General features: G+C 44.1%; 1 protein-coding gene across 7 annotated transcripts in view; it reads right to left on the bottom strand.

The window, feature by feature from the left end:
* Nucleotides 1–7125: 7125 nt before the first annotated feature.
* Nucleotides 7126–26232, bottom strand: part of NUMB (NUMB endocytic adaptor protein) — a 127678-nt gene continuing 108571 nt past the window's right edge. For 4 of the 7 annotated variants that reach the window (XM_073552674.1, XM_073552675.1, XM_073552677.1 and 1 more), the window contains 5 exons: nt 25512–25716; nt 17579–17899; nt 11200–11340; nt 10372–10539; nt 7126–9067 (listed from right to left, as the gene is read on the bottom strand). In XM_073552674.1, the coding sequence (XP_073408775.1) occupies nt 8358–9067; nt 10372–10539; nt 11200–11340; nt 17579–17899; nt 25512–25716 (1545 nt within the window). In that variant the 3' untranslated portion in view covers nt 7126–8357. The remainder of the gene's footprint in view (nt 9068–10371; nt 10540–11199; nt 11341–17578; nt 17900–25511; nt 25717–26232) is intronic. The other 3 variants (XM_073552678.1, XM_073552680.1, XM_073552676.1) reach the window with 2 other exon arrangements.

Raw genomic sequence — 26232 nt, 5'->3', positions numbered from 1 at the left:
TCTGAGCTGCCCACTATAAGGAAATCGTCCAAGTAGGGTATTATGACCGTATCGTGAATTCGGAGGAAGGCCGTTACCTCCGCTATGATCTTAGTAAAAACCCTCGGGGCTATAGATATGCCAAATGGAAGAGCTCTGAATTGGAAGTGCCTGAGTATGCCCTGGATACAGAGAGCTACTCTCAAATATTTTTGGTAACCTAGATGGATAGGGATGTGGTAATATGCATCCTTTAAATCGACTACGGCCATAAAACAATCTTGATGTAGCAGCTTTATAGCCGTAGTCACCGATTCCATTTTGAAGGTTTGATTTCTGAGGCCTGGAGCACACTTCTGTTTTTTTAAATCCGTCCAAATCCGTCGTTTTCCATTAAAAAACGGATTCGCCATGTTTTTGGCGGATCCGTTTTTTTCCCCATAGACTTGCATTAGCGGCTACCGCGGATCTGTCAAAAAAACGGAAACAGATCCGTTTGGCGGACACAAAAAATGGATGTGTGAAACAGGCCTTATCCACCGATTTAGACCTCTGAGATTTATGACCGTCCTGAATGATTGATCCGGTTTTTTTTTTTATCAGGAAAAGGGGGGAATAGAAACCCCTTCCTTCCTGTGTGTTTGGGACCTCGCAAAGGACCTGCTTTTATATCAGGCTCAGGATCTCTGTTTCCAAAGCAGACTGATCTTCGATTGTGTTACTGATAGGGGTTATGACAAACACGGCTTTTGGCTGGCGAACAAAGGGGATTCTCAGGCCTTCTTTTAAAATGCCTAGGATCCAGGTATTGGACGAGACCTTTTCCCAGGCCAGGGAAAAAGAGTGCCAACCTTCCCCCTACCAGAATGCTGGCATTATTGTGGAGATTTCTTTGAAGTGGAGGTGCCTCCACCAAACATAAATCCCAACTCCTTCTTCCTTTTATCTTGACATCTCCTTCTATCGGCCGGAGGACGACCCCTATTGAATCTATCCTCTGGTCTGTCGGGAACCCTTTCTTCCTATCGCTCGCCTTTTCCAGGATATCATCTAAGCTCTTCCCAAATAACAATCGACCATCACAGGGAAGAGAGCAGTTTGGCTTTTGATTGCAGATCACCTGGACAGCCTTTAAGCCATAACGCACGTCTGGCGGCATTTGACAACCCTGCCGCCCAAGCTGTCAACCTCAGAGTCCGCTGAGGTGTCTGCTAAAAAAGCTGCTGCCCCATGCAGGAGGTACATATCTGCCAGTATCTTTTCCCATGGGACTTTTGACGCTAGCCTCTCTTCTAAGGCTAGGTTCACATTTGCGCAGCGACGGCCTGCGCACGGCCGCCGCTAAGCCCTGCCCCCTGCCAGCTCCCTGCCCGACCCTTCCGGTCATCGCCGCCTTCTAGTGCACATGGGCGCTTGCGATCTGTGCACCCTATCTTTAGCATAGGGTGCGCAGATCGTGCGCTGGCCGTGAGCTAGGATTTTGCCGTGCGCTGCGCACTTTTGAAGGTGCTCCCATGTGCGCCGAACGCAGCATGTTGCATTTCGGCGCGCACGGCGCACCTTCAAAAGTGCGCAGCGCATGATCTGCGCATCCTATGCTAAAGATAGGGTGCGCAGATCGCAAGCGCCCATGTGCGCTAGAAGGCGGTGATGACCGGAAGGGGCGGGCAGGGAGCCGGCAGGGGGCGGGGCTTAGTGGCGGCCGTGCAGGCCGTCGCTGCGCTATAAAGCGCAAATGTGAAACTAGCCTAACTGCTGCAGCCAAATCATCAGGGATCGAGCCGTGCAGGTGCCTGCTATCGCTGGCTTTAATCCTCCCGCTGTTGCTTCCCATGCATGCCTTAAATAAGAATCAGCTTTTTTGTCTAGCGGGTCCCTGAAAACACCGGAGTCAGAGGCAGGGCTGATTTTTTGGAAGATCTAGATACTGCGGTGTCAATTTTTGGGACTTTGTCCCATACTTCTGCATCTTTGTGCTCAAAGGGGTATCGCCTCTTAGAGGCGGAGGGAAGAGCCCCTGATCTCTCGGGTTTCCTCCACTCTCTCTCTCAATAAGCGCTTGGATCTTTTAATTTACTGGAAAGGTCCACTTTTTCCTCTCTTGAAGTCCCCCAAGCATAACGTCCTCTAGGGATTTAGCAGCTTTCTCTTCCTGTAGGCCCATTGTTGTCCTAATGGCCTTTAGGAGAGTATCCGTGTCTTCAACAGGAAAACATGGCTTACCCCCTGTGTCACTGTCTGAGGAGGATGGCTGTTCGGTCTGAGATGAGGCCAAAGAGGAGTTTGAGGGAGAACTAGGGGGATTCTTTTTACCCTTTTCTCCAATGTCTTAATTGAACCCTCCATTTCTGACCTAAGGGCCGATATAAGATTAGCTGCGAAACTGGGCGCTTCTTCTGCCATGGTTCGCTGAATGCAACTGGCGCAGAGGTCTTTCTGCCAGTCTCTTGCTAGGGGAGTTTTACATATGGCACAGTCTCTATTATTCCTCTTACTTCGCGCTTTTTTAGGCTTTTCCTACGGGGAAAACATACAACAGGTAACCCCTATTAATATAACACTAGCATTCACGAAGATCACTCACCACCCGTAATCAAGGGTACCGGACTCGGAGGCTGCGTCGGAGCACGCGACCTGTGCTCTTTGGACCTTGAGTCCCCTGACCTGCGGCTGGGGTGACTGCTGCTTGAATGGCTCTCATGTTTTCTGCCCGAGGGCTGCGAGGGAGGCAGGGACAATGAATGCTCCTGTTCTGACTCCATCTTGCACGCCCGTTCTGCCGCTGCTTCCTCCTTTTAAATGACGTGCCTCCGTCCTGGTGGGTGTCTCCTCCTCCCTCCCCCGCTTCAGAAAGCCGGCCGGCATCGCACTCGACGCCACGAGTCGCCCTTTGCTGACGTCAGCCGGTGCACCCATGCTCCTCTGCGCCGCTGATGTCAGTGGCCGGAAGGCGCCCGCGGCTCTCCCCTGCTAACCGCTACGGGGATCGAGGTCGCGGGCCTGCGCGACGGGAGGGCGGCGCAGCGGGTTCTCAAGGAGCCACTGGGATCTCCGCCTGCGCCCACACGAACCCGGAGCCCGAGGGGTCACCGGGGACTGTGCCTCCAGCACCGGACGGCCAGCGCTACAGGTGAGACACCCGTTCTTCCCACGCCGGGACGGGCCTGGGCTCTTTTCCTTTCCTTTCTGTTCTTTTTTCCCTTTTCGCCATGATGGGCACCGCCAGTGGGATTCCCTCCAGGACAGGAACCAAACTGAAGCGGAGGAGAGGTGCCGCCCCTTATATCTCAGTAGGTTCCTGTCCTGGCGGATCCCTCTCTCAGGTGTGCTGTCACGGGTGAAGGGAAAATGTCAATTTTTGGAATCTCTTACCAAACCTCGACTTCCTCCAGGTCAAAACGGCAGCCGGGCCTTGAAATCTCTGGGGATGTCTTTTTTACGTGTCTGCCCATTTCTCCAGGATCATTGCTTTTATAAGTTCATTGACGGGGAACATTTTCTGTGTTCTCAGTCCTCTGTACATCTAGTCTTGCACTGATTGTGCCACCTTAGTATCCTCGATCCTAATGGCACTCCATACTGCTCTTAATAAATCGCCCGAGTTTCCGGATGAGAAGTACTTTCCCTTTCAGTATTTTGCACTATAGGAACGAACACAAAAGCGCAAATAGGGTCTTATCCGATGATAAAATTATAAACGTATGTAGAATCTATTCACCTGCTATAGAAGAGGTTTAAAGCACATAGTTAGTGATCAGCTGCTGCACGTCCAAGGGTCAAACAAGTGACCGCCAACACATCAAATCCTATGGAGCTTTTTTTGGACTTCGTGAGCTGCTTAACATAATGCACAATTATTGATGTATCAGAAGATCAATGATTTTATTTCCAACGCGTTTGGAAGCATGAACTACTTCTTCCTCAGGGGATGACATACATGTATCTGCCACTAATGACGGCTGTTCCTTTTTGAGGATCTTTGTAATGCAATCCGCACATAATTGCTTCTTATGAGCATCTGGTAGTTTAACATTACAGGATATCTCCTTGGATTCTTCCGAGAGGAGGAACCAGATTTAAGGGGGCCCTCTGTCCTATTTTTAAAGAGACAGAAAACCTATACTATAAACACTTCAACTCGAACGTCACCTCTGAGAGATTAAAATATCCATGGTCAGACTGTGCACATCCAGTGCACTTGAAATTGCCCTTTTATATGGTCTTACCTTATCCACATGCCTTAAGGAACTCAAACTTCCAAATATTCCCATGTTCCACACTGGAACACACACAGTTGTCCAAATTGGAGGTTGCCCTTTAAACCGGAAGTGCGTTCTACACTGGAATGCACATCAAAAGACGCCCTGACTGGAAATGCGTTCTACGCTGGAACAAGCTCCATGCTTGTCACCTAAAGTTTATCCAGAGGCTGCAGCTTGGTGCTGAGAGCCCTCCCCAGAGGCAAGCAGAAGCATCAGGAGCAACATCCCACTCTTAATGACATGAGTGAATCCTACCCAGCGAGGTATCGACCTATAGCTTCTTCACAGAGGGGAGGGAAGAGATTGATCCCCAGGTAATCTTCACACCAATGCTCTTTTCACTCTTGCATCTGTCCTGCTAGGGACAGGAAAAACATTGAGGTTGAGGTGGAAGGGGGCTTTTAACCTTGTGCATTTTCTGTCCCTAGAGCACGAGAAGAACTACCTCCTATCCTGTCATTTTGTCATGGACATCCTGGGAAATATTCAATAAAATGAAAAAAAATTGATCCAGCTTCCAAAATATTCCAAGATTTATTTAAACATTTAAAAACAGACTAGCGGACAGACCCCACATGTTCTCAATAGCAACGCGTTTCGAACAATCAACTGTTCTTTATCACAGCTCTTTGTGAAAGAACAGTTGTTTGCACGTGAAAACTACACAGGACCCGTGCTTCCACGCACCACTGGCCAAGGCAGGTGAGTTGGTTTATGCTATATCTTTTTGCCTGGGAAATTGACATTCGGATCGCCGAGTTCAGAAAATGTCCACCAAAAATATAAAGTAAATCAATCCAATTGGTAAACCGTATAAAGAGAAAAAAAATCAAAACGCCAGAATTACGGGAGTTTTTTTGGCAGCTGCAACATTGCAATAACAGGCGATAAAAATATCGCATTTACCCCCAAATTGTATCAATGAAAACGGCAGCTTGGTGCGCAAAAAATAAGCCCTCACCCAAAATGAAGACACTACAGGTCTAGGAAAATGGCAACTTTTTCTACCACTTAAACAAAACCTATACATGTTTGGCATCTGTGTACACAAAATGACCTGGAGAATCATATTGCCAAGTCAGTTTTATCATTTGGTGAATATGGTAAATTAAAAAAAAAAAAAAAAAATTATATAATTGCACAAAAATGAAACTTTGACCCCCCCCCCCCATTATATCCTGCTGCTCTCTTGCTTTAAGGATAATGTCCAGGTCTCTGTAGTGCAGGATTTTGATGTGAATGGGACGAGAGGGTCTGCCAACTGGACTCGATATTGTGGGGACATTAAGGGCCCTCTCTACTGCAAAGGAGTAATGACATCTTTCCTATTTTTTTTTTTTTTTTTTTTAAAAAGCCATCAGGGTCTTCCCTTCCATTTTCTCTGGGACACCAACTAGCCTATTAGGTTTCTGGCGATTTTCCGGAAGGTCAACTGACTCCGTACTTAAGGCCTGAAGTTAAGAAGCCATTACAGGGGGCCTCCTTTTGATCCTGGGCAAGCACTCTAAATCAACACCCCTCAAAATTCTCCCTTCGGACCCTGTGTGGCTTGCATTTACCTCTGCATCAGAGTGCTGGACGTGTGAGACCTGCAAGCAAATTGCTCCAGCAGCGCCACCACATCCCCACTCAATTACCTCTGTCAACTGCCATCTTGAAAATAGTCTGGCGCCACGTCCTCCTCTCTGCACATCTTTTTACTTCAGGTCATGGCACCACCACGGCCCTCACTCAAACTCCAGGAAACCCAGTCTCGTAAATCACTGATCAGATCTACGCCTCAAATAAATTGAAATCGGATGAGTGCAGCGGAATCTTTCCTGAAGCAAGTCTCATTACATACATCACTCTGCTACGCGCCTCCCCCCAACCTGTAGTCTTTATGAAGGTACAAGGTGAGGACTAGTTTGCAGTCTTGCATATCTGTTTAGTGGGAACATTTGCTCTTTAAGCTTATGAAATCGACAGCCCTAGCAGAACGAGCCATCAGTAATCCGGAAATGGTCCGATCACTTGCAGAGTAAGCCAACATGATGGCTGCTCTGACCCATCTAGCTAGGCATCTTTGGAGGCCACATAACCTTTCTGGGAACCTTGAAAGGAGACAAAGAGCAGTTCCCTCCAGGATATATAATCTTCGAGGCTTCTATTAACTTCTAGACTATGGAACTCGCTTTCTTTAGGGGTTCTAGGATTTGAACAAAAAAAGGGAAGGACAATCTCCTAATTTCTGTGGATCCTAGAGGCTACCTTGGGGTTTTAACAACTCTGCCCTCAAGAAACTGAGTACCCACTGAATCGATAGGAGAGTCTCCTGTTTTTTATTGTGAGTAGCCTGTCCTTGAAGGGCAGATCCTCTTTCTCTGGGCTGCTGGCATGGGTGAACATATAAAAGTTAAGCCCCCATGAGCATTAGTTAGCTGCCGACCATTTGTGTTGTTGCTCTTCCATACAGGAGCACTTGTTCGGCCAAGCGCTTATATGTTCATGAGAAAATGGTCAAGAGACATCTAGACTGGCGGCTTATCCCTGGGAGAACAAATCAATCGGTAGTCTGATCAGACGGCCAGCACCCTCATACAAAAAGTGTTGGTTAACCCTGTTGGTATTGGCAAGTGCATCCGACAGTAGTATAAATGTGTAAGGGAGGCTTAGACTACCCAAAACACGAGTAGTTCGTACATTGGCATATATAACAAAAAACAAATACATACTTGGCAATAAAAGGCTTAATAAACCTAAATCACACGTTTTCATAAAAATCACAAAATGACTTGGAAATAATTTTATTTTGCATTCAAATGAAAAGGAAGTGAGATCTCATGGCCAAAATAAAAAAAAAACAAAAAAAACAGAAATACAGAAAACAGCAAAGAGAAAGTAATCGTTTCCACCACCAAATGTTTATTCCATTAAAGTAAATTGGTACAAATATACACGACTGTAAGACCAAAACTTACAGATAAAAGATGAATCTCTCTGAATTGAGGTATACAAGAAGCGAACCAAAAGAGGAAGACAAAAATAGTGAAAAAAGTCAAAGAACATAAAAAAAAAAACGGCGGTAAAAGTTGATATACTGTGCATAATAGTGGTATTAAAACTCTAAGCTGTATATATTAATATATATGAGAAAATATATATTAATATATAAAATATATAAAAACTTACATGTATAAACAAGAGACCAGCAATTTGTCAAAGGAAAACATTTATATAGATACATTATATAGATATATATTTTTTTTTTAGATTAGGCAATGTTGAATTATGGAAGAATAAAAAAAAAAAATGAGACAGGTTTTCTGCGACGGCTGAACGCCACCGCAAATACTGTTCTGTAATTTATTGTAAAAGCACGATAGCGATACCTCATTGCTCGTAATTATTAAAGCAATGATTACTTACATCTGAAGGTGACGTACGGCAGGAAGATAAAACCACAGGCGCTCCAGTTTTATTTTTTTTTTTCCTTTCAAAAGAAGAATTAGCAGCTAAATCAAAATCATATATACATTACTAGCAACCGAACGCTCTTTTCATTTTAAACCTTTGGCAAGATTACTTACAAACTTAAGACAACCATTAATTAGCCAAAAATTATTTAAAATATCTGCATAAAAAATAAAGGATTTTGGCTTTATTCCCCTGTGCTGCCAAGTAGGTGGGTCAGCACTGTGACACTGCACTGCAGCCCCCCGTACACCTGGCAGCGCTGGGTACATAACGTCCGCCGTATAACACCCTGGATCTGTATATGTACATATAGAAGTTTCTTCTTATAATTTTGGAAGCTCAGGCACTACTACGTTGCTTTGCAGAGAGTCTCCAGGATGCAGCCAGGTTTCTTTATTTGTAATGAAAGTAGGTCCATCTTTTTCATCTTCGATCCCATGGACTACGGTACAGAATAGTCTATGATTTGCTTTGCGAGGGAAGCCAAGGAAAGATCTGAAGAACACTGATAATTCCCCCTTGCATGGTTTCATATAATATAGCTTTTTTCTTGGCGAACATTGTGACTTCCATACCCCCCTCGTTGGTCCTTTCCTAATGTATTCATCATGAGAAAAGTAATTTGATAAACCAGTCCCCGTTTTGTAGACCACTGCTTCTTTAAAGTTCTATTTCGAATGTCTTCTGGAGGTCACTGGAGAAGGGATTAGTTGGGGAAGGGTTACCTCGAGCTTTTGATTTACTTTCTAATGCAGCCCATTGGGCTTCAAAAGGGTCTATAGGAGCAGCTTGTTGGTGCTTTGCACCCAAATCCCAACCGCTGCTGTCTACGCCATTAAATGCCACTGAACCATTTTGCTGCTGAGGAGACTGTTTGAAGAATGGACTGCTAGTGGTGCTATTGGTCTCGTAGGTTGGGAAAGTCTGTTGCTTGACCAGACCTGGTGACGGCTTCGGTTGATAAACCTGTGGGTGACCAGCGGCTCCAAATACATTTGCAACCATCTGTGAAGGTGTAATACCGACAACTGGGACGCTGGGAGCTGGATAACTCATTCCATTGGCTAAAGGGTAAGGCTGCTGCACAGGCATAAATGTAGGTGGTAGAGCTGGGACTATGGCAACTGGTATGCTTGGTGTAGCTATGAAAGTGTTTGTTGGGTAAGGCTGAGCAGGATTTAGTGTAGCAGAAACAGGCTGCAGCAGAGCCGGCGCTTGAATGACAGGAGCAGGAACAGGAGCAGGGACAGGGGACTGTCCCTGATGAGCCATAACAGTTTTGGACACCTCGTCAAGCCAGCGGTCTGCCTCCGAGGGAGTCCGCTTGTGATTCGACTGGCTTATCGTAGGTGTAGATACAAACTCAGGCCCTAAAGGGGGAGAAACAAAAAGACAAATCCAGAATAAGTCACTAGGAATGATTTCAGTCCTAAAGTATTTTTTCCCTATTATAATTTACCCCTCTCTCAATTTTAAGTTCAATAATATACATGAAATAAGCAGCTTTGCAATATATCTTAGAGAAATCTGCTTTTTTCCCTCCTGCATTGATTTTTCACTTTCAATTCACTGGTAAAATCTGTATTCAGTGAAGACAGATCTTCCCATTACTGAGAATTGAGAGGAGAGTTGGTGCTTATAAGATATAATGGAGAGTGGAGGAGCTAGAGGCAGAGACATTCTGCTGAAAGTTCCCCTTAAAATGATAGTAAGGCCTCTTTCACACATCTGGTTTTTGTAATCCGGCGAAATTTTTCATAACCGGATCCAGCACCGGATCCGGTTTTGTCATATAAGCTTTCATGGCCGCCGCATCGTGCCAGATGGTTATGCGTAGTGTCCGGTTGTTGCCAGACACGGCAAAAATTAGCCGTCCGGCATCTGCAAAAAACGTTCCCTGCAACGTTTTTTTGTCAGCGCCGGACCGGCTTTTTCCACAGCGCATGCCCGGACTCTGTGAATGTTAACCCCACAAGTGCCCGGCGAGAGAGAGAGAGATCTCTCTGTCACCAAGACACTTGTGAGAGATCTCTCTCGCCGGGCACTTGTGGGGTTAACACTCACAGTGTCTGGGTGAGAGAGAGATCTCTCTGTGGGGTTAACCCCACAAGTGCCCGGCGAGAGAGAGAGATTCTCTCGCCTGGACACTAAGTGTTAACCCCCCATGTCTCTCTCTCCACCCCCCTCTCCCCTCCCCTCTCCTCCCCTCCCTTTCAGTAGCTGTCTCTCATCGGCTGCCTCTGTCCACCTCGTCCTGCGGCTCCTTTAAATAACGTCCGAGCCGTATGTCTTGCCGCATACACATCCGGTGTCACGGCTGCAGGCTGGATCCGGCGGCCCGGCTTTTCGCCGCAAGCCGCCGGACCCCACACACCGGATGTGTGAAGGTAGCCTTACAGCTCTCCATAGATCATCTTGAGCACCAACTATCATCTATCTCAGTAATGAGCTAATCAGTGCCATTTCACATATAGAGCACATGCACAGGGAGCTCAGACTGGGTTAGCAGTTTTTTGCACTCCGCTTAAGCAGCAGAGTTTTGAGTTCATGTTTTGTCTGAATAGATATATAGTCATGGAAAAAGATCTCAGCTGAAAAACTCTTTCTTGGGTTTAACAAATATACAGCCATATGAGAGCACCCATGCAGGACCTTCCATCTAATGTTGCCTTACCAACAACAGTGGCCACAGGTGGTGCTCCAGCGCTAGCAACTTGTTGGACAGATGCTGTAGGAGCATTTGCCCAGGGATTGGTCTCACGGACAGGTGCCGCTGCAGGAGCTACAGAGACTTGTGCAGGCTTAGCAGCAGGCAGTGTAAAGGCAGAGGCAGTGCCATTCACTGAAACATGACAATGAAAAGATTAGTTCATTCAAGGACATGCGCAAAGCAGAAAACTTTACATAGATTGATAGATTAAAAAGATTCCCCCCATACATATAAAAGCACCAGCCAATTATGGCAGGACCACCCAACCATATAATCTGTATGGGAGACTATTCTCTTGACAGATGTCGGGGAAGAGAACCATTAGGCATGCTAAACGTCACTGCAGAGATCCAGATTCCAGGGCTGTGTCACTTACTCAGGTTCTTGCTGTAGTATTGATAAAACACTGATTCATATGCTGAAGCTCTGCTAGTCTTCTCAATGATAAGCTCCTGCCATGGAGTCCTCTATATTCATGAGCTCCCCACCCACCTCCATTGGTTGGTAGCTTTCTGTCTACGCACAAGTGAAGCAAATAGCTTTCAATGGCAGAGATGAGAGCTCAACACTGAGAAGACTAGCAGAGCTTCAGCGGGAAAAAAAAACAAACCTAGTGAAGGATTTCCCTTAATGTATGCAATAAAACATGTACGGTAAATGAGTAAAGTGTTATGTTCCAGATAGGTAAGATTAATAGTATGCCCAGAAGGTTAATCATGTTATTAACACACAGAAGCCAATAATGTATCAATAGACGACCACAGTTAATGCAAAATAGATCCAGTGACAGACCTTCAAATGGTGGAGACTGTGGTGTGGTGGGCTTGGTCATAGGAGCAGACATGAAGGGGTCTTCAGGAGGCCCACTGAAAGTGTTGGTAATCTGGGAGCATAATGCGCTAATGCTGTCAGTTTCTCCCTCCATCTCAGCAACTACAATACAAAATGGAATTCATAAAAGAGAGAGGGAAAAATAGTCAAGCCAGCCCCCTTCCCCATCTAAGTAGCGCCTGTGACAGAAGTAATCAACACACATTCAATGTACTTGTGCCCAGCACAGTACTGAAGGCAGCAGGGACCCCGCATGGATATAGAAAACTATCAGTAACTTATATAATTTATAATTTAAAGAATTTATGAATATTTGTTTTTGATTGTAAACCCGCTTTTATTTCCATGCAGTGTCCACAGAATACTGCACATATAGCACAAAATGCTGCAAAAATGTTTTTTTCCCCCATTAAAATCCTAAAACAAAAAAATATTACAATTTGGACAAATGTAATGCTTACATCTGCTCTAGGCAAAAATGGCACAAGACTTTAGATCGAAAAGTTGCATAAAATTAAAGTTATGGCGTTAATACTAGAAAGGAATGAACAAAAACAGTTGTGTGAACAAGCGCACAACAAAAATGTCAGTGTACATGCATGTATAATGTGTCAGAAGGTGCTCGTTTTATTATAACTGAGCAACGTCAGTGTGTGTGATTACCAGTCTGAAATTAATTACCTATTCTGAAGACAGGTCATCAATATTCTAAGCACTACAACCCCCTTAAGGGGATCTGGAATTGAAAGTTATTATTTTGCATGTTACCACTTTTTGTGAAATAAAATTACATTTAAAAAAAAAACCAAACCCCTTTGTGCTGCCTTATTCTGAGAAACATAAGTCATTTTTCTCACAACTGAGCTAAGGTTTGGGGTTTTTGTTTGTATAATGTACTGTACACCCCATAGTCCTCCATAGAATATAATGCAGCCGCAATAGCTACAGCTGCAAGTTGCTTGGGGTATGTCTCTATCAGTTTTGTACATCGAGAGACTGAAATTCTTGCCCATTCTTCCTTGGCAAACGGCTCGAGCTCAGTGAGGTTTGATGGAGATCATTTGTGAACAGCAGTTTTCAGCTCTTTCCACAGATTCTCGATTGGATTCAGGTCTAGACTTTGACTTGGCCATTCTAACACCTGGATACATTTGTGAACCATTCCATTGTAGATTTTGCTTTAGGTTTGGGATCATTGTCTTGTTGGAAGACAAATCTCCGTCCCAGTCTCAGGTCTTTTGCAGACTCCAACAGGTTTTCTTCAAGAATGGTCCTGTATTTGGCTCCATCCATCTTCCCATCAATTTTAACCATCTTCCCTGTCCCTGCTGAAAAAAAAAAAAAAGCAGGCCCAAACCATGATGCTGCCTCCACCAGGTTTGACAGTGGGGATGGTGTGTTCAGGGTGATGAGCTGTGTTGCCTTTACGCCAAACATATCGTTTGGCATTGTCTCTTTAACCCATTCAGACATAATCGGAGATTGGGAGGTTTTCCAATGTCTTGGGATCACAGTTCGCGTAGCAGTTAAGCAAAATCGTAGGAGCCCCTTTTGTTGGAACCGAAACGAACCCTGGAGGATAGATACTAAAACCACGTGGGGGGAGTTGGTCACCGAATGACCGCTAATGGCTTGATAAGCAGAAAGACAGAATCCCAAAATGGCTTAATGTGTTTAACATCCCCACAAAACGTGTAGCATCGTACCTTTCTCTACTCCACAACGCCAGCACCTATCGGAGATGGGGGGAAAGCGGCGTGTAAGACAGGACAGCGATACCACCTGGTGAGAATTTTGTAGTTCTTTTCCTGTGCAGCACAGGCAATAGAAAATTTGTGTGAGTATACAAACGCCTTCCTCCACTCCGCCTCCGATACATCAACTGCCAACTCACACCTCCACGTACTTGCAGAACTAGTCTATGGTATTTTAGTTCAAAAAAGCATATACTAAGAAGACCGCATGTGCAGGCAGTGACCCCAACAGGAAAAGCTTTTCAAACGGCGTAGGAAGGGAGGAGTATGAGCCTGCGTCTTCTGGAGACGAAAAGAAGGATTTTAGTTGGAGGTATTCCAACCAATCAGAAGGACCCCCGCCCTCTAATGGCTGCACTGATTCAAAAGCGGGCATGGCCGAACCCTTGAGGACATGAGAGCATCTAGTATTGTCCCTTCTCTCCCACCCAAGAAAATGATCCCTCTTCACCCCCCAGGGGAAACTCCACATTAGAGAAGATTAGGTGCAAGCGGTCAACTGCCTAAGGAGAGAGAGAAGATGGGATCTGGTGACCCACAGAGGCTAAGTGTGTCTTTAAGGAGGCCAGCTTCAGAACTGGATTGACCTCTACTTTTAGGGCTGATCAAGGTGAGGTTAAGGAGTGGAATTTTACAGCTATCTTGTTCTACCTATTGTTTGTCCGAACTGTGGTACTGCCAGTCTAGCATGCGTGTCAACAGCGCTGCTTTGGGATACCAAATTTGGAAGACCCGCCCCCTCTGAGCCTATATAAAGTACCCATACCAATCCGGGGTCTTTATTGGGGTAGGTACCAATTAGCTATGGTAAATACCATTGAGTTAATACAAAGTTTTAGGAGAATGTACCTGCCTTCTGGATCAATCCTAGAATCTAGGACCAAATGGGCCAATGACTTATGTAGGGCGATTAAGACCCCTTTTTACTTCGAGTCAGGGTTAGGGCTGTGAAACCAAGAGCAATAATATCGATCCTTCAGGGTGGGAGACAACCAGCCTTGAAATGAGTCTCTTGCAGCAGGAGGATATGAGTCTGCTTTTTATGCATATCATACAAGATTTGAGACCTTTTCTGAGGGACATTCCTCACTCAATGGATTCTATGTTGATCAACTCCATGGTAATGTTAAAATACTTTATAAGTGGGGGAGGAAAAGAGAAAAAAGAGAAAAAAGGAAAAAAAAGGAAAAAAAAATATGTGCGGAAAAGGAAAGGAAAATATGATAGAAAAATAGACAAGGAAGAGAAGAAAAAAAGAAACGTACTAACTAGGTTAAAATGGATGAACTAAAGATACGAAAGAACATGTACAAAGATGCACAAAGTGCACAGATATTGTTGGGAAATTTGTTTAACGTCCAACAATGTGACGTGAATTCCCAGCGGGAACTATACTTTCCATAGAGGGGCTCCCCTCCCCAGGCCGAGCCGACACTAAAGCTGAATCTGCCCCCCCAAGTACCATTGCCCCCCCTTATGTATAAACCAAAGAGAACAGAGTTCAGTTATATAATCAGAATACAAGCCCCAGGACCTTTCCTCACCCAAGACTATTATTAACCAGTTGTCTATGTCTAGGGAGGGGGGAGAAGGTCACCAGGCCCCAGGGGGGAAGAAAACATTGATAACACAACTCCTGATGATGGCTACAAGTGTAGAGAACTAGAGCAAAGCCCCCGTTACACACGCTGTAAAGTCACCGATTTTGTGACGTTGCAGCGATATTGCTAGCGATATCGCTGCATGTGATACTTACCTCTGACCGGCTCCCCCGCTGGTTATCGCTGATCGCGCGAGAAGCTCCTGGACCATTCCTCGTCGTCAGCTTCCTGCGGCGCCGACGAGCGAGGCGTGGAGCCGGGCGGGAGGACGCAGGATCGCCGCGTCTGACAGGTAAGTAGCGATCCCCGACCCCTGCGATGTTGATGGTGAGATCTGCCTGTGTGACAGCTCACTAGCGACCACCTAGCGATGCACCAGCGATCCTGACCGTGTCATATCGCTAGTCGGGATCGCTGGTGCATCGCTAGGTGTAACGGTACCCTAACATTCCACAATCAGTATCTGAAAGCAAAACATGGAAACATAACATTGCCGATCAAAATAGTGCATTAATTTTGAAAGGAAATCATCCCCAGACCACAGATCTCAATGAGGAGATAAAGATTCCCACCCCCTCCTGCCCCAGTGTTGAGTGGCCTTCAGCAGACATTGAGATAACCCACAAGAGGCCTCCACTGGAATATGAGGACAGTTCATAATTTCAATCCGAGGGAGGTTCAAGGTTGATGTAAATGATGCAATGTCCGATGGAGACCTGAGGATATGCATGCAGCCCACATGACGGACCTGCAAACGCAATGGAAACCCCCAGCTATACGGCAGGTTTTGATCTCGAAGCCAGTCCAAGAGAGGTCTCAATGCTCTTGTTCTTTGTAAAGTCAGGCGGGACAGGTACGTTAGGACTAGAATCTTTGATCCTTGAAATAAAGCAGGGGATCCATTCCATCTCTGAGCCTCTGCAGGATGTCTTCTTTTTGTACATCGTGATGAACGTGGCATATCATGTTCCGTGGAAAGTCCGGGTCAGATGCTCTGGGGGCTAAGTGCTCTGTGAGCTCTGTCCAATTCAATCTTCTTCTCAGGAGGCTCACCCAGGATGCTGTTGAAAATAGGTTGCAATGTATGAGAAAGATCTTTAGATTCTACTGACTCAGGTAGACCCCGTATTCTCAGATTATTGCGCATTCCCCTGTTTTCTGCACCATCCTGGGCTTCTATAAGGTATTGAAGCTGGCTGGAGTATATGTCTAGTGACTTCTGATGAGAAATAATAATACATTTTATTTCTATAGAGCCGACTTATTCCGCACCACTTGACATTTCGGAGGGGACTTGTACAGACAATAGACATTACAGCATAACAATAATCACATAGATCATAGCAGATATCAAGAGGAATGAGGGCCCTGCTCGCAAGCTTACAATCTATGAGGGAAGCACGAAAGGTGGGTACTAACAATTGCCCTGATTGTTTGGACCAGCCAAAATGTTAAGTGTGTAACAGTACAGACACAGAGGGCTGATAGACGCATAAAGCATGTGGGAACATGAAGGCATCTTTCCAATATTTTGGATTCTGTTAGTATGGCCCTGAACCTGTGTATCTACTTGTTTAACCTCAGTGAGCAGATTATTCAATTCTTACCTGCAAGCCTTCTCCAGCCGTTTTATATATGTCTCCATATCCTCTCTTGTAGGAATAGCTGTTAGTCGGTTACGTAGCTGAACTAGCTCTGCTATAATTCCTGAGGCTTCTATGGCAGAGGAATGTGTGTCCCCTCTTCCCTGGTATGAGCAGGGGAGAAAGCAGTTAGGTCCATAGAAGGATTAGCTCCTGCTGCACTGCTGGGGATTGTAGTACACCCTGGTGAAAGTGTGGGGGGAGGCAGCTCGTCAGAACACCCTTTCTGTGTCTGGGTCTCGTCAAGGAATACCCCTCGCCCAGAGTCTGCATGCCATATCTGGGTCTGGTTAAAACGGCCAGCTGCCATCAGCATACCTCGTGCATCCATGTCTGTGCTCTGCCAGTCCTGGTCGTCATTCATGGTGGAGGGAGACTGCCGCACATCCCCATGCTGTGCTGTCCGGCTGCTTAGACGACCCCCTTGTTTTAACTCCTGCAGCACGGAGTGATGGGATGCAAGCTGGTGTCTGTACAATATCAGGCTCTCCTTCTCGGACTCTCACCTCACACCCCTTCAGCCCCAAGGCAGTTGTAGCTGATGGGGATGTCGGCCATGTTTGTGCTCCTTTACTGGACAGGGTTCCCAGAAGAAAGCTCTATATATATCTCTGTTGCTGGCTGAGAGGATCTTAGATCTGCTGCAGGCTGATCTCCGCTTCCTCCTACAACTCATACTGAGCAAAACGCCCCAGGGAGTTTACGATTGGCTGATTCTCGGCCCGTAGAGGAGAGCCGAGGTGAAGTGTGTCCTCACGCCTCCATAGCCAGGCCACGCCCCTTCTAAAAACTTATTTTTTTCCATCAGTAATCCAATACATTTATTTTAAGTGTGTAAAATACACTACACAGAGGGTGGCTGGACTGTATTTGGTACTAGGTAGGGACAGAAATTTTTTTTTTCTCTATGATGGTAGGGTTATTGCTGCCCTCTTGGTCGACACTCTCACCCGAAGTACATACTGACAGGTGCAATGTTCCTGGGCTTAAGCTATTTCAGGGAGCAGGCATTCCCCACAACCGCGATGTAGAATTATGTGCCACAGTCACACCGCCTTTGTACGAATCATCATGCTATTGCTAGACGGCACTGTGCGCTGTTAATGTGTTCACATAGGGTTGCTCACAATAACAAATAATTGGAGGAAGGAAAGGGGCATCTTACTGCGCATGTTAATGCCAAGAAAATATCCCTTTAATATGTTTTTCTTACCTATTGTCCACTACTCTGATTAATACTACAAACCATTCTGGAAATCCTCGCACGGCAGATTTATAACGGAATTGTAAAATAGAAAATTTCCTTACTGTAAGAAAACGCATTCCTGCTTCTCCGTCTTACCTGGGTTAACAATCTGGAAATCAGATTTCCTCTGCACAGTGGATGGCAGTTCATTAATTCTCAGAGAAAGCTGCCGTTTAAAAGGGGACATCTTTTGGCTGAGCGCAGGAAATCCCCTGAAAGAGCCTTGTCTTGCTAGTTGCTCCACAGGTGCATGTCTTCGTGGGATCATGTGAGGGTTGCTGCCATCTTTGCTTTCCTGGAGCACGTAGAGCTCAGATGTTGGTGAGGCTGGCACGGCTGGAGCTGGAGTCAGTGTCACTGTGGCGGATGTGGTAGGAATTGGTAACACAGGTTTGGGATTTGGTTCAGGATCAACTGCTAAATACAGAAAATGAGACAGATTTAGGTCGGGTCCACAAGGCGATAAACTGGTCAGTATTTATACACCAAACCTAGGGGTGGCAACTACTTAAAAACAAACAAACCTGAGAGTGGCCCCAAGTATCATTGCCAAATTCCACAGTCATATTGGCGTTCAAATTTCAAGTTTTGCCATGATGCAGATAAGTATACTTCTTTCGCCTCCTGGATTGATCTTTCACTCTAAATTCACAGGCAAAATTTGTAGTCCATGAAAACAGTTTTTCCCTTTACTGAGAGAGATGACAGTTCGTGCTTACCAGATTCTATGGAGAGGGAGGGCATATAGAGACATTCAACTGCCAGCTCTCCTGAAACCACAGTTACAGTTCTCCATAGAACTTTATGAGCACAAACTGTGATTTTCCATCTCAAAAATGGGGAAATCAATCACCACTGTAGACAGATTTTACCCGTGAATGTAGAATTGAGAATGAAGGATCAATCCAAGAAAAGTAGGATTTCTCCAACATAAAACTTTTCTATATTTTCACATGAACTATCGAGTTACAAAAAGTAAATTAAATCATAACTATTGTTTTAATATTTAATAACTCACTTGTACATGCGAAAGTTAGAAACAATGTAATATCTTATTATAGAAATCTTTCAATCTCAAGTCAAGAGTAAAATCTGTATTCACTGACTTCATACTTTCCAATTACTGAGATAGGTGATAATCACTGGTGCTTCTAAAGTTCTATGAAGATCTATAACTGTCAAGAGAACTTGCAGCAGAATGTCAGTGTTGGCCTTTGGCTCCTCCTCTCTCCATAGAAGTGTACAAGCACCAAATGTCATCTAGCTCTGTAATGGGGAAAGTTTGTCTTCATTGAAGAGAGACTGAAGGAGGTGGAATAAGATTCTGCAGGTGAACAACTGGCTACGTCGATGGTGCCGTCAGCAACGATTTGGATTTCTGGATCACGGAGTGAACTACTTATACGATGGACTACTTGCTAGAGATGGGGTGCACCTTACGAAGACTGGAAAGCATGTATTTGGAAGTCGCCTTGCTACACTTGTAAGGAGAGCTTTAAACTAGAACAACATGGGAAGGGAAGCAAAAGACCAGAAAAAGCAATACACCTGACAAATTCTATTGAGAACTCTGCTATTAGAAGTGGAAAGGAAGAACAAAGACGAAAGAATCTAAATCAATAAAAATATTGGAGAAAGAGAAACCAATCACAAACTAAAATGTTTCTATACTAATGCACAAAGCATGGGCAACAAACAAGGAGAATTGGAACTACTAACACAGGAACAGAAATATGATGTAATTGGAATCACTGAAACTTGGTGGGACAATACACATGATTGGAATACAAGACTAGAAGGATACAACTTATTTGCAAGAAATAGACTTGATAAACGAGGAGGGGGTGTCGCATTGTATGTTCGAAACGCGTATATCTGCACAGAGATTGAAGCTTCAGAGACTGGGAGTTCTGTGGAAACTGTTTGGGTAAGAATACAAGGACAGAACAATGGAAAGGACACCATTGTAGGCATTTACTACAGGCCGCCTGTGCAAGCCGAAGATATAGATGAACTCTTTATGCATCAGATGGCCAAGTTCTCCAAAAAATATGACATAGTTGTCATGGGAGATTTCAACTATCCAGACATTTGTTGGGAATCTCTCTCAGGCAAAACTAACAGGTCAAGGAAATTCTTATCCTCTCTTGCTGACAACTTTATCTTCCAAAAGGTAAGGGAGAAAACAAGAGGAACTGCTACCTTGGATCTAATCCTTATAAACAGGGAGGAAATGGTTGAGGAGGTAAACGTGGCTGGGACCCTAGGAGGTAGCGACCATGCTATTTTAGAATTTTGGATTACTAGAGGTGGAAGACCTGTGAAGACTCAGACGTCAAGGTTAGATTTCAGAAAGGCAGATTTTAAGGGATTCAGAAAGAGAATTGGAGGGATCCAATGGCTGGATATCCTTAAAGACAAAAATGTCCAGGAAGGATGGGAAATCTTGAAAAATGAAATTCTCAAAGCACAGTTGTTAACAATTCCGAAAAGAGGGAAGAATAGGAAGCATTTAAGGAAACCAGGATGGATGAACACAGAACTTAAGCACATGCTAAAAAGGAAGAAAAAAATGTTTATAAAATGGAAAGAGGGAGGCATATCTAAAGAAGAATATAATGCTGTCTGCAGAACCTGCAGGGCACAAATCAGATTATCCAAAGCTGAAAATGAACTGAGGCTTGCAAGAGATGTCAAAAGCAATAATAAAGGATTTTGGGGATATGTCAAAAGTAAAAGAAAAGTCAAAGATGCTATAGGATTTTTACAGGATGAAAATGATGAAATGGTAAGACAGGATGTTGAGAAGGCTGAACTTTTAAATTCCTATTTTGCATCTGTTTTCTCTCAGAAAGGAAATGCAACATCAACTGTTATTCACTGTCCTATTAAGGGAATAGAAGAATCCAGGATATCTATAAACAGAAAGATAGTGAGGAAACACTTAGCTAACCTAAATGAATTCAAGTCTCCAGGTCCAGATGAATTACACCCCAGAGTACTGAAGGAGATAGCAGAAGAAATTTTTGAACCCCTCTCCATAATCTTTGAAAATTCTTGGAGAACAGGAGAAGTGCCAGAAGACTGGAGAAGAGCAAATGTTGTTCCTATCTTCAAAAAGGGGAAGAAGGTGGACCCAGGCAACTATAGGCCGGTGAGTCTGACTTCTATACCAGGAAAGATCTTTGAACAAATTATTAAACAACATGTATGTCAATACCTGGATAAGAATGAAGTGATTAAACAGAGTCAGCATGGGTTTCTAACTAATAAGTCATGTCAGACTAACTTAATTTCCTTCTATGACGGTATCACTGATTGGGTGGATCAAGGAAATGCTGTAGATATAGTATATCTTGACTTCAGCAAAGCATTTGACAAAGTCTCTCATACAATCCTTATTGAAAAAATGACTAAGTATGGAATGGACAAGGCAACTGTTAGGTGGATTCATAACTGGCTTAGTGATCGGACCCAAAGAGTGGTCGTAAATGGCTGCACATCCAGTTGGAAGAATGTCTCAAGTGGGGTACCACAGGGCTCTGTCCTGGGCCCTGTATTGTTCAACATCTTTATCAACGATTTAGATGAAGGAATTGAGGGTAAACTGATTAAATTTGCTGATGACACAAAGCTAGGAGGGATAGCTAATACTAGAGAAGAGAGAGAGAGGATTCAAAAAGATTTAAATAAACTGGAGAAGTGGGCAGCAACTAACAGAATGGTTTTTAACAGGGAGAAATGCAAAGTACTACATCTGGGCAATAAAAATGAAAAAAGCATATATAGAATGGGAGGACTAGGGCTAAGTGACAGCACATGTGAAAAAGACTTGGGTATACTAATAGATCACAGACTGAATATGAGTCAACAGTGTGATGCAGCAGCAAAAAAGGCAAATGCAATTCTAGGATGTATTAACAGAAGCATACAGTCTAGATCACGTGAAGTCATTATTTCCCTCTACTCCTCTTTGGTCAGACCTCATCTGGAATATTGTGTCCAGTTTTGGGCACCACATTTTAAAAAAGACATCAACAAACTGGAGCAAGTTCAGAAAAGAGCGACCAGAATGGTGACCGGTCTGCAAACCCTGTCTTATGAGGAAAGGTTGCAGGATTTGGGAATGTTTAGTTTGCAAAAGAGAAGACTGAGAGGAGACTTAATAGCTGTCTACAAATATCTAAAGGGCTGTCACATTGTAGAAGGATCAACTTTATTCTCATTTGCACAAGGAAAGACTAGAAGCAATGGGATGAAACTGAATGGGAAGAGACACAGATTAGATATTAGAAAAAACTTTTTGACAGTTAGAGTGATCAATGAGTGGAACAGGCTGCCACGAGAAGTGGTGAGTTCTCCTTCAATGGAAGTCTTCAAACAGAGGCTGGACAGACATCTGACTGGGATGATTTAGCGAATCCTGCTTTGAGCAGGGGGTTGGACCAGATGGCCCAGGAGGTCCCTTCCAACTCTACGATTCTATGATTCTATGACTAACAGTTAAATGAGAATGAAGATCAGTCCTGGAGAAGAAAGCAGATTTCTATAATAAGATATATTACAAAGTTTCTAATTTTCAAGTGTACAATTCGTTTATAAAATAAAAATTAAAACTATGGTTACTTCAACTTATGGTTCTGGGCCACTTTACCTAGCTTACATATATAGGAATATCAGTTTAATGTCAGATGATTGTTAAAAGGATTGCGCAGTGGACAAACCCTTTAAAAATATGTCACATGATATCCAAATAAGTTGCTATATGGGTGTATATGTATAAATTCATAGTGCGCAAAAGAAAATTTACGCAGGCAGATTTCTGCCTACAGCAAGTGCTGATAGACAATACTACGAGTCAATAGGTGAACGTTGGAACCCCATTAGTCCCCCTGCACATACAGTGGCAGATAAAGTTTGGGCACCTATGGTCAAAATTATTGTTATGAACAGTTAAGCAAGTTGAAGATGAAACAATCTCTAAAAACACAGATGACACATTTCCTTTGTATTTAGGATAGATAAAAGGAAAATAGGCAGATGAAAACCTATGATCACCCTGAATGGTTAGTACCTAGTAGCACACCCTTTTGAGGGATTTTCATCCATTCTTCCAGGAATCTCACAGAACTGGAAGAATTTTCCAAGGGTCGTCTAGTATGCACTGCAATTGTTCAGATCAAGGGACTGTGAGGGCCATTGTAAATCCTTCAGCTTGCACCTTTTGAGGTATGTATAAGAAAAGATTCCGGACTTACATAATAATATAAGCCTTTTGAGGTAGTCTGTTGTGGATTCTGACGATCATTATCTATTTGTAGTAGCCATCCTCTTTTCAATGTCAGCTTCTTTTTTACAGATGCGTTATTGTGATGAAGGAGTTAACTGCTCCTACCCCCCCCCCCCAGGGCCTGTAAGCATATTGAACAAAGCAGGATTTGGGGCTCCAATGTTGAATAGCAAGGCCTTTTAGTATGATAATGAGATAAGGCCCAAAACAGAACTTCAAAGCCGAGTAGGAGCAACGCCAGCATGGGGCAGGGAGGCTCCTGGGGGCTTCAATTAGAATATGACTGTCGGCTAGACACAGAAATACACATCCATTGTCTCTCCCAGCCGCCCTGATTCCATCCTAGGATCATGGATTATGAGCACATCTTTCGAGTTATGGACTTATGAAAAATATCCGAGTGACCCTGAGGAAATCGCGCATCTGGCAGTGCGTCTCCAGAGGCGGTGAGGGTTCTGGGGCCTGAGATACATAGACTGGCCCTCCACAGCGACCCATTGGGGCCATGTTTGCTCTCCACACGACAGGCAAAACAAACCACATTCACTCGTACCTGTCATGTCCTGATCCGATCATGCTGTTGAAAGTTACCCCCTTTCTTAGATATTGGGAATAAGTTCTGCAGGGAGCTACATGGTGGAGATTATTAGCCCACCCTCTGACACAGGGGGAGGGACCTAGCATGCTTAAGAACTAGCAGCCCATGGCAGAGGGTCTCTCACAGAAAAAAAAACAGACGATGATGATCTAAGAAGGAACTGGGGACAGATCTGCCAAGGGGAGCAGCGGCCCATGCTTTGGGGTCTGTCCGGCAACTAAGATTCTTGTACCTGTGGACTGCAGAGCTCCCGGCACCCACATGCAACCTACAATCTGGTAAATTGACCTCCAGCTTAATATCTCTAATTCTTGTACTCTTATTGTTATATTTTACTCTGACTGCAAATCCACTGTAATTCCATTGTATAGCTTACTGTATATTTCTGTAATTATCTAGTGTGCCCTTAAGGCAATTAATCCATAAAATTAATCTTGGGCTGATGCTTTTACTCTGATTACGAATCTTAGAATACCCAGCGGGCATTTGGGCCTGTCTGGTTTGTAACTGAATTTTTTGGAGGATTTTTTTCCTCTTTTTGAGGTTTTCATGTTAGAGTAGGGACTGACAAGTGTAAGGAACTTTGACGCAGTTTGTCAGCTTCCGTATTAAGGCCTTAATATCAACCAATACCTTACATATATTGATATGTTTTTTGTGCACTTTTTATATTTTTTCCAGGGTGCAGTTGGGCCCAAATGGTTCTGCAAACTTGTGCCCTCTGTTCACATGGGATGCATTCTAGTTGGCACTGGGCAGCCCCCCTATATGGTGTTACAAAGAGGTTGTTAGCCAGAAGCCCTGCATTCCCTGTGTGAACACTGGAGCATGCGGATTATTTTGTCTGCACTGGTGTACCACACGGCCAATCCCCGATTGTAGGCTGGCTGTTTCATTTGGTATTTATGCACCTGTGCAGCTGCCATTTTACTTGGGTCCGCTGCACCCTGGATTAGTGCAGATGCATTTGGGCCTGTCTGGTTTGTAACTGAATTTTTTGGAGAATTTTTTTTTTTCCTCTTTTTGAGGTTTTCAGAATACCCAGCGGGTAACAGGACATCCTCCCCGGCGGCCATTTTCTCTAGGTGCAGTTCCCTTACTGACCTGAGACAAAGGGGGCGCCAGAGCTGTGCCTGTGTAGTTACGTCACATTGGTGACGTGGGAGGAACGGGTCCTGTTTCCTCCACAGTTATGTTTGCATCAAGAAATTTATTGAATCCATTCTTCCCTCTACCCATGAAATGTTGCCCAGGCCATTGGCTGCAACACAACCCCAAAGCATGATTGATCCACCCCCATGCTTAATGGTTGTCGAGATGTGCTTTTCCTGAAATTCTGTGCCTTTTTTCCTCCACACATACCTTTGACGTAGACAGGAAGCAAGTTCTTTTTTTAACCTCATCGGTCCACAGGACTTGTTTCCAAAATGCTTTGTGGGTCTCCACCATTTTCTTTGTGCTAGGCAGCTGCTTAGAAGAACCCATGGCTGCTGTTTGTTGGCACAAGGTTAAAGGAGGCTGGGTTTTTGTCAAGATGGGAAGTTTGCATCACCAGGCTTTTCCAAAAGATGATTGTGAACAATCTATAATCCTAATTAAGGCTAATTAAGGTCTGAAACCTTGGACAAAGTGGTCTCAACACAAATCTCCGAGGGTGCCCAAAGTTTTGCATCCTCCCATTTTCCTTTCAGTAATTGTTAAAATGTAAAGGATGAAAAATAAATCTAAAAAAAATATATATAGCTATAACATTTTTATTTGCCTAAAATACAAAGGAAATGTCTCATCTTTAGAGATCATTTCATCTTCAAGTTGCTTATCTGTTCCCAATAAAAATAATTTTGACCAGAGGTGCCCAATCTTTTACAAGCCATTGTACCTCCGGATGGCCTTCCATCAGTTGGTCAAATAAGACTCCAGAGTGAAATGGATTCCATTGTTAGCAATGGGATCGTTCCCACCCATTTTGGGCAGGCGATGGTATGGACACAATCACAACATTTGATGGAGAGGAGAACAGATTCAACTCTTATACCGTCATTTTTTATTATTAGTCTGTCCCCAAATCCTTTTCAAGACCAGAGTAAAAAAAAAAAGAAAATAAAAATCCTAATGTGAAAATACAGAGAATAGAACGGTACCTTTCTTGGTATCCTGTATCTGTTTCATGACTTCTTCCCGCTCTGCCTGTTCTGTAGCAGTGGTCACTCTAAATGATCCCTCCCTTGTAAAAGTGGTTCTGCTGGCATCAAAGGTGGCAGTAACGCCGCACTCCTTTTCACGCTTTTGCTTTCTCTCTAGACAGGCAGCGAAAGCACATCCGACAGCATGGCTCAGCCGCTCTCCCTGTTATTAGTAAGACACAAGTAGTCATTATCCATAGTATGGAAATAATCCTGTAACCATACAATAATCTCTGTGCATGGGCTTCATGCACCTCGGGTTACCCTAGAACACAAGAAATTATAGCATATCACACTGACATTAAAGGTCATAGATATTACATATGCATTCAACCAGTCAGTATTAAATGCATGATGCACGGAGATGGTCCTACTGAAATGCTGCCATATTGTTGCAACATGCTAGACAGAAGGATTTTCATACTCTGATGCATTTTGAGACATTGGATTCTGCCCTTAAAGAAAAAAAAGACTGACAAATGAATCAGACCAGATCAATGACCTAAAAATGAATCCCCATGCATCACCAAAAAAAAAAACCCCTTAAGCCCGAAGGGTGGTTTGCACATTCATGACCGGGCCAATTTTTACAATTCTGACCACTGTCCCTTTATGAGGTAATAACTCTGAAACGCTTCCATGGATCCCGATGATTCTGACATTGTTTTCTCGTGACATA

The sequence above is a fragment of the Dendrobates tinctorius genome, unplaced genomic scaffold (assembly GCF_039654945.1).
Source record: "Dendrobates tinctorius isolate UK_male_01 unplaced genomic scaffold, ASM3965494v1 ptg000194l, whole genome shotgun sequence".
NCBI classification, from domain to species: Eukaryota; Metazoa; Chordata; class Amphibia; order Anura; family Dendrobatidae; genus Dendrobates; species Dendrobates tinctorius.
Note: the sequence above shows the minus strand (reverse complement) of the source record. Positions and strands in the feature narration are given on the sequence as shown.